Source organism: Erigeron canadensis, chromosome 4 (genome assembly GCF_010389155.1).
Source record: "Erigeron canadensis isolate Cc75 chromosome 4, C_canadensis_v1, whole genome shotgun sequence".
NCBI lineage: Eukaryota > Viridiplantae > Streptophyta > Magnoliopsida > Asterales > Asteraceae > Erigeron > Erigeron canadensis.
Window position 1 is genome coordinate 24038780 of NC_057764.1, and position 9424 is coordinate 24048203.

Here is a 9424-nt window from a genome sequence, read left to right on the forward strand (position 1 = left end):
ATGGAAGATGTGTTTTCGGAGGAGGATAGCGACGAGGATAGTGACGAAGATACACTAATGGTAACAACACTTGATGACGAAAATGTTATGAGAAGGTACGAAAGCTTCAAGAAGTTTGATACTCTGGTAGACCATTCAGATCATAATTTACTGTGGGAAATGGAAGAGCAGTCGGCAAGTGTACGTGTTACATTAATAACTATCATAGTAGTTAATATGAATAATCTAATATTATTGCTAGATTAATTTGTACTTGTTTCAGCATTCAAGAGGTTGGGAGGAAATAGTAAAGAAACAATGGAAGGATCTTGAGAAGAGCTTGCCTGGTATGTCAATGGATTCGGTATAATAACGAATAAAGACTATACTTTTTTTTTTTTTTCATATCGTTTCATATTCCTTATATACGTGTTTACAGGTGGGATATACGTGAGGGGTTATAAGGGGAGAATGGATCTTTTAAGAGCTTGCATTGTCGGGCCTCAGGGAACTCCGTATCACGACGGTCTCTTCTTTTTTGATATGGCTTTCCCAAGCAAGTACCCTGAAGAACATCCTGTATGTTATCTTTTTCTTTGATCCCTCTTTTGTATATCCACACATTCAAAGATATATGGGGATAGCAAGTTTGAACTTTTAATTGTTACATTGATATCGACCCACGGATCACATTGCAGATATTGACCAACTGATACAAAATATTGAAAACATGTGTAAAGTTTGTTTTCCAAAATGAAAAATCAAATCGATACAAAAAGGTAATAGGAAGGAATGTTTTAATTTGATTTAACTTGGTAGAGTATATATGTTCTTCGATAACCAAATCATTCATTGAAAAACTCACATAATTTGGAGGTTGGCCCGGTAGATAATGTTCCTGGAATATGATATTTAATAATACATGCAAGTGATATCATTTTAGTTTTGGCAATTATATTCTATGTAAAGAAGAAAGTTTGGATGCGAGAATAGAAGACTATTCAATTTTCAATTAGCCCTTAAATGCATTTCCAGATACGGCTCTTCTCATTTCCAATCATTTGGAGTACTTCTTTGAGATGATTTCTGCGACATTAGAGAGGAAGTCGTAAAGATCTACGAAGTAGGCCGGAAACCCTTGCTCAATACGTCTTTATCTCTTATATCAAGCTGAACGTTTTTGTTCTTGTATAAAGATTACGCACGTTCTATGATTCTTTGGATGTTCTATGATTCTTTGGATGTGCTTTTCACGCATCTTCATCTGTTTCTCGGCCAATCACATCTCCTTAGACTAATCAAAAGTGGTTTTCCACTCCTTTTTTTAAGGACCCCTTTGCGAGACTTCGCCCACCTCCTGGGCGGGCTCGTCTATACAAACAAACAAAGAATTGTCCGAAGGAGCCGGGGGTGGATTAACCCCTCCTATTTCCTCACCCGAGGTATATGCAGAAAGGGAGCTACTGCCTGCTCCAACTCATCCATCAAGAGATACCCACTACAATACAAGAATTTAAATAAAATGAAATAAATATCTATATATCTAATAAAACAATAGTTATCCTAGCATTCTAAAGTCATCCAACTCAACTTAAAACTATCTTTATACTTTGCCACATAAGATTTTTTTTTTATGTGTCATCTCCATGAATTTTTCCATTTAATATATACTACATTCCTTTTTCGTTATAATATCAATAAAATAAAATAACAATATATTAAATAAAATAGTCAACTTTTTATTTGTTTCCAAATAAATTATTGCTAGCACCTTTTTTCAATATATAAGTTTGCTAATTACTAACTTATAAATATGTCTATATCAATATGTGTTTTGTAAGAAGTATCTAAGTCAGTATATCAAGTTTATTTCACAAAATTGTTATTGCTAAATGTATGTATGTATTCTAATATTTTGTTTTTCCACTCATTAATGTAGTGGATCTGATATTAAGAAAATTTTGAATATTAGAATTTTAAATATTTTTAATTAATTTTATATAATTTTTTATTTAAATTTAGAAATTTTATTGATTAAATACTAAAAGTTTTGAAAATATAATTCAAGAACCGTGCATCGCACGGGGCAAAAATCCTAGTTATTATATATACATGTATAGAAATTTTGGGTAATGAGAAACGTTGCAGGACTCGAGTTTTCCAAAACAGCAACAAAAGCGTATACGAAACTGAGAAATAGCACAATACATCTTCGTGAATGCGGCGTTGCATTATTACAAGTTCCCTGTTCCAAACATTTCTGGATAACCAATTATAAAGAAAAGAAAATTGGCAAATTGGCTCCATGATGTAGGAGACATTCATGGTGATTTTTAAAAATAGTCGATTCTTCTCTGTTTTTTTTAACACTCTTCGTATTATTTAAGTGAAAGCAATATTACACAGTATTAGGAGTAGTTAATAGGCTACACATAAGAGTAGCTAATATATTACGTATATATACATGTATGTGTGTGTATGTATTATATGTGTATGCAGGTTAAGTGACAAACAATTACAAATAAATTTTTACAAACTCATGATACACCAAGAAAGATCAAAAAGAGAAATAAGAGAGAGAAAACAAAATCAAATATCATTGGTAATATGTTTGTAAAAATTTTGTAAACATGGCATTTCTCTTAAGTTATTTGACAAGTGTTTTTCTTTTCTTTCAGGTTATAGAGTATCACTCATGTGGTCTTACCATTAATCTAAATTTCATGTGTGGTTATGAATGGTTGCGGTCATGTATAAGAACTCGTAAGTATAAGTGGGAGGGAGAGGAGTTGTGGGAGCCTGGCACTTCAACTATGCTCCATCTTCTTGTATTTCTGCAAAAACTTTTGAACGAAAAACCTTTTTTCAACTCTAGTTATTATATGAGCTATATAAGCATTATCGAGAATGAAATTTCATCAATAATGTACGACGAGTGTATCTTTGTCAAATCACTAAAAACAATGGGCTATATCATGCGCAACCCACCCCAGGTAAGAGTCAAAGGTTATTTTCATTCATTCTATTGTCCTGTTTCTGTTTGTGTTTTACTTATTTGGACTCTGATGTTGATATAACGAGTTTGATGAACAATGTACGCAGGGCTTTGAGGATTTGGTGGTTGGTCATTTTCGGGAGCGTGCTTGTGACATCTTAAAGGCATGTAAAGCATACAAGGATGGTTTGCAAGTTGGGTCTAATGTCAGTGGCGCTGGTTGCAAATTCGGAACCAACTCAATCACTTTTATGAATGATTTAGATTCATGCTTCGAACCTCTTGCAGTCGCTTTTAGCAAAATTGGGGCACGGGAGGTAGCTGATGAGTTTTGTCACCTGGTGGGGATTCCCTCAAGAATCAAGCTGGGAGAATCTTGACCAGTGAATTCAAATCAAAGGTCATGATTCAAAGAACTTGACATCCAAGGTCAAAATTGTTTGAACTTGACCCCTCAAGTTAGAATCAACTTGAGGGGATCTCTACCCTATGGTGAATAAAAATTTATGTGTCCCTATATTAATCAATTTAGGTCAAGTTGTTTGCTGATCTATGTGGATTGAATATTCTCCATGTGGATTACTTACTACTAATGAATTTTATACAAATAAAAGCGCTCGTCTTAAAAACGTGTCTAGTAATTTGGTGAACAGATTTAAGATTCTTATTAGCGGTCTAATTCTGGTTAAACAGATGATCCTCGGGATGTACTGGTTATGATGGTTATTTTGTGTCAGTTTCAATTGTTAGACATGCAATAAAAAACAAAACATCATTCTGTTCGCTGCCCTGTCTGTGATGAAGACCTTGAAAACGGATGCTCATATCTTCATTATTTCATCAAATGCCCAACTGCAATGCATTATTGTAAGATGCCCTATTGTTGCGTGGATTGTAATAAGACGTGATTCGTTATGTCAAGAGTCCGGAATCCTCTTGAGATAACTAGATTGCTATTGCCTTTTGTTGATTAATGAGCAATTAACCAACCCAAGGAGATGCAGAAGGCTTGTGGTTCGTGTAGGAGATCACACGAAGGAACAAATAACCTTAGATCGTTAATTCGTGAATAATTCTCAAGAATTCATAAATCATTAACCTAATTTCGTCGATTAGGTCTTGTATTTATACTAATTGATATTGGGTTCGTGTGGGCTTAGACCTTAATTGCGTAATTAGGCCCAAACAATAACTAATCGTTCTGCCTCATGCTGACGTCAGCACGAGGTTCATCCTTCATACTAATGATGTCAGCACGAGGGACGACCTTTAGTTCTTTGTTTTGACTTGGTTTGACTCGTACATAACATCCAATCACCGTTTAAGTGTTCTACGACACTTATAAACCTTGATTCTATGTTCTTGTACCTGCAAAACAATATATAACACACAAACACAATATAAAACATAAACAGATATAATATTGAAGTTCAAACGTAATCATTAAATATCAACACAAGTTCTTATTTAAATGATTATAAACAAGTTCCTAAAAACGTAAACGATAATCAAATCTATGTTGCGATTGTCACAACGAATCTGCATCTACAGACTCCCCCTTGACGATTGCAACTAGATCTCTTTAAAGTCTTCGAACTTGAACTTCAAAACTATCCATTAAACAAAAGTCTGATGCTATTCGCATGAATTCTCTCTTGCAAACAGTGTGCGAGGATGTTGCGATGGCGTCTTTCCTCTACTCTCCAAAAATCCACAGCTGAGTAAGGTGTATCCAAAAGTCTTCTTTGATCACCTCTTGACAAATTGACAACCTGCATCAGATCATACATGCGTAGCAACATCTGTTTCTTTGAATCATCAATAAACATCTGTGCTTCGATTGACTTGATATCTATTTGCCAAAATGTCATCTCCGTCAGCATGTCTTGATCCCATCTGATAGCGGGAACCTTCTTAACACATTTAATCCTCTTCTGGACAAACCGAAATGTGTCATCTGGATTCTTAATCTTCTTAAAAGGTGTTGGCTTTATCAACCTTTCTTCTGGCTTCAGACCTCTATCACTAAAATACTTAATTCTTTCATCTCTGAATCTATTCCAGTAGAAATCTGCAAGTCCATTGCTCTGAAGCGAGCTAGGCTAGGCTAGGCTAGGCTTGCTACTTCATTGGTACATACACATGTTCTGCTTTTCCACACACGGGAACACCAACGTATTTTCTTTGTGCACGGTTGCCTATTATGCTTTTTTATTGATGAGGTTTACCCACATACATTTCCTTTTTGTACACGGTTGACCAATATTACCGACTATCATAGGTAAACCGGTCAACTTTGGGTCAACCGTGTAAAAAAAAAATATGTGGGTAAACCTTATTAATAAAAAAGTATAATGGGCAACCGTGTACAAATGGGAAAGTACGTCGGTCTTCTCGTGATTAATCCAATTCTAATCAACGTTCGTAAACATGTATTTTTTAATCAACACAACTATATATTATATTGTCATTGTTTCCTTACATTCTATCTTCATAATTATGTCCATATTTTAACTATACTCTTACACACAACTCAACATCGTTCTAATATAGATCATTTTTAAACCACACGTTAAAAGTGAAAATAATATAATTCATCTCGGACGTACAACGCACGGGTCTTAAGACCTCGTTACAAAGAAAAAACAAGTTTTGAGGTCGGACACCAACATTCATTATTATTGGGTTGCAATGATATGCAACATCTACAACGTCAAAATGTTCAAAATATTTGTATTTTGGGTTTCGTATGAAATATTTGGTTGTTATTCCTTTTTTAGTAAGAAATATTCGCATGTATTAAGTATGCGGGATCATCCATAAGATATTTTTTTAGCCATACATCACCACTTATTTTTTTTATTAATCACGAAAAGATCAACGTACTTTTCCATTTGTACACGGTTGTCCATCATACTTTTCATTGATGAGGTTTACCCACATACTTTTTTTTGTACACGGTTGACCCAAAGTTGACCGGTTTACCTATGACAGTCGGTAATATTGGTCAACCGTGTACAAAAAAGAAAAGTATGTGTGTAAACCTCATCAATAAAAAGGTATAATGGGCAACCGTGTACAAATGAGAAAGTACGTTAATCTTCCCGTGATTAATCCCTTAATTAAAAGCTTTATATATATATATATATATATATGGGGGAAGTGAGTATGGGGTTGTTTCATATCTAAGCTTAGATGGGGAACCCCTCATATTTTATTTTTTTAATCCATGAATATCATAAGGGCCCCATCATTTTGTTAAAAATACAAATATTATTAAAATATTTGTGTGTGAGGAGTCCCCAATCTAAGCTTAGATGGGGGACAACCCCATACTCACTTTTCCCATATATATATATATATATATATATTTAGAAAGGGACAATAAAAAAAGAACAGTTTTAAAATAAGAACGGTGAGAACACTTAAAAAACATCATTTTGATTCATTAAAAGTCCATAAAACTAACATGGTGCTTAACTAATTATCATTATTTAAGAGTTTAACAACACATTGATCCGTCAAAATCGAAAAAATCACGTTTTTTGGTGGATGCATTATTTTGAAGAATATGCATTCAAGATGGATGCACAAAACAAAAAACATGATTTTCTTGATTTTTACAGGCTAATGTGTTGTTATACACTTAAATAATGATAATTAGTGAAGCACTATGTTAATTTTATGGACTTTTAATGCATCAAAATGATGTTTTTTAAGTTTTCTCACCGTTCTTATTTTAAGACTGTTCTCACTGTAGTGTTACCCTATATATATATATATATATATAGTAATTATAAAAAAGGTTTAGGGTTTATTTATTTAGTAATTAAAAAAGGGAGCTGGAAAATAGTACTTAAAGATATACATGTATAATTAATACTACTACAAATGATGTGTACTTGAAGTGTGTTAAGATGGTGATAAGCAAGTTTTTGACCACGGAATGAATGACGTACTCAACAAGCTTTGAGTACGACCACTGCGTAACTATATAAAAGATAAATGTAACACGGATCAAGTAATATCATTAGCTCAAGCATGCTTTTATAGTAACATTTTAACAACACAGAAGTGATTAAAAACAATGTGTTTAATACCAAAATTGATTGAAGTTTTTAGAATTCCGGCTGATAATTATCTAAACGATGAGAGCTTTCTTCATGGTAGTAGGTAAGGTTTGACGTTTTCTTTATGTTCCATAAAAGAATCAAATTAACAAATACTAATACTGATACTATTGCCTAGCTATACATCAGGGCCGGTCTAAGAGGTGGGCAAAGTGGTGCGACGGGCCGAGACCCTTTTTTTAGAAGGCCCGATTTTTTTTATAATTATATATTGTAACAACCGTCCCAGAAATGTTCTATTTAAGTCCTTAAAAATGTACATAGGCCACTAAATCAGTCAGACAGTCTAATTTATATGAGTTATAGACGTACTTTAGATGTTCATTATGTGCTTATGTGAACTTCAAATTGATCTAAATATTAATATTGTACGACGAGTTTGTGATTACGTGCAATAATATAATAAGTTCGGTTCGTAAATGTTAAAAGTTCCTAAATGAGTTCAGCCTAAATTAATTGCAGAATGGTCCTTGTAGTTGTGAAATTTCATTTTTATGGTAAGGTATAAATAGAAAGTGTAAAACCCTAAAAGTTTACTATTCATCATCTCCTACCTCTCTTCACACACTCCCCACACCTTAAAACACACACTAAATTCATCTCCTGATTTTGGTTGGTTTGGGTGAAATCATTGATATCATTAGCTTCCTTGTAATCATCAAAACGTGTTTCTGTAATCGGTTTTGAGGTAACAACAACAAATCTTATGTTTTTGATGAAATTAAAAATAAACTTTTAGACTTGTGTTCTTGATGATTTGGTCGATGATTGATGTCAAAAACGTGTTAAAGATTAATGGGTTTATGTTTAAATGTGTCTAGTAACTGTTTTGTGATAAAATTTGGGTCGTAACATGCCTTAATCTTCAAAACTCGTGATTTTCTTAAGTTCAGTCTTATGTCCGTATGCCTGCAACATCAAACGAAATTATCTTGTTCAAAACGAAATTCGCTTTACGAATTTAACAAAAAAACTTCGTTCAGTTCAGTCAAACGAACTTAAGGTCTAAATTCGTTCAGTTCAGTCAAACGAACTTAAGGTCTAAATTCGTTCAGTTTAGTCAAACGAACTTAAGGTCTAAATTCGTTCAGTTCAGTCAAACGAACTTAAGGCTCACTTTCGTTCAGTTCATGTACGTCAAGTTCAGTTAAAACTATTTTGAGTCAAAACGTTCAAAGGACCAAATCATCCGTTCATCAAGGTCATTTGTGATTTGAATAATCACTTAGACTAATATATGTACTTCTATATGGTTATTACGTGCATAGGAGTTCGGCAAGGCGTAATTGGATTTCGATAGATATACTTATCTATCTTTATACTCGTTCACTGTACAAGTTCTCTATATTGTACCAGATCACTGTGAGTTCACTTATTCCCCCTTCGTACATTTTTAAAGTTCTTTATCGGGGACTGAAAAGCATGAAAACTATTTTGTACTTATATATATATACATACTTATATATATATATATTTTTTTTCTTGACTGTACTATGTACTATCTTGAGACAGACAGACTATTTATGTACAGACTATTTTCAGACAGACTATTTTCAGACAGACTATGTACAGACAGACTATGTACAGACAGACTATTTACAGACAGACTATTTATGTACTGATACTTATTTTCTAAATGTGTGTTCTAGATCTTGAATGGGCAGGACTTGAATACATTCTTGTATGTACTTATTGTCTATGTATGAGACCTAAGACTTACTGCTATCAATTCATCTCCCACCTGTTCTGGGTATGGACCGTAGGTATATGGACAACGCTGTTAGGGTAGGCCCATCCTCATTCTCCTCAGGACAGGAGAATGCATATTACCTAGACGTATTGATCACCTGTTCTGATCACATGCTCTGGTCACCAGTTCTGACCTAGTTTGTACTTATATACTTTCTGATTACATGAGTTCCCTGAATTTTCATAGCTCGTTATGGCCAAGCGGATTAGCAGTAATAATAGACATACATATTAAGTACATTACGGACTCTAATCTACTGTTATTACAGCAAGGTACTTTTGACAGGCATACAGACTTTTGACTAGACTTTTATACATATCAGAATTATGTATATTTATAAAGTACTTTATGTGAATCTCACCAACTACTTTTGTAGTTGACCTTTGAACTTACATGCTTTTCAGGCTAGGTTCTAGATCTTAGCATAAGAGTCTTCCGTTCTAAGCTCATCCTTTTGGTGACGGTTCGTGCATACAAGTCCTGGAGCTACGAAGGCCTTATTGTTATTCTAGTTCAAGTACTGTTCTATGAGACAATTGTTCTGTCCCATGAATTTGACTATTCTGATTC

At 33.8% G+C, this 9424-nt stretch overlaps 1 protein-coding gene across 1 annotated transcript; it reads left to right on the forward strand.

Annotated features, from left to right (window-relative positions):
• LOC122597203 (putative ubiquitin-conjugating enzyme E2 38) lies at positions 1–3354 on the forward strand. The gene is made up of 5 exons (XM_043769827.1): positions 1–180; positions 263–326; positions 419–558; positions 2658–2972; positions 3082–3354. Exons 1-5 carry the CDS (start codon positions 1–3, stop codon positions 3352–3354), a joined length of 972 nt encoding a protein of 323 aa, XP_043625762.1.
• Positions 3355–9424: the final 6070 nt, after the last annotated feature.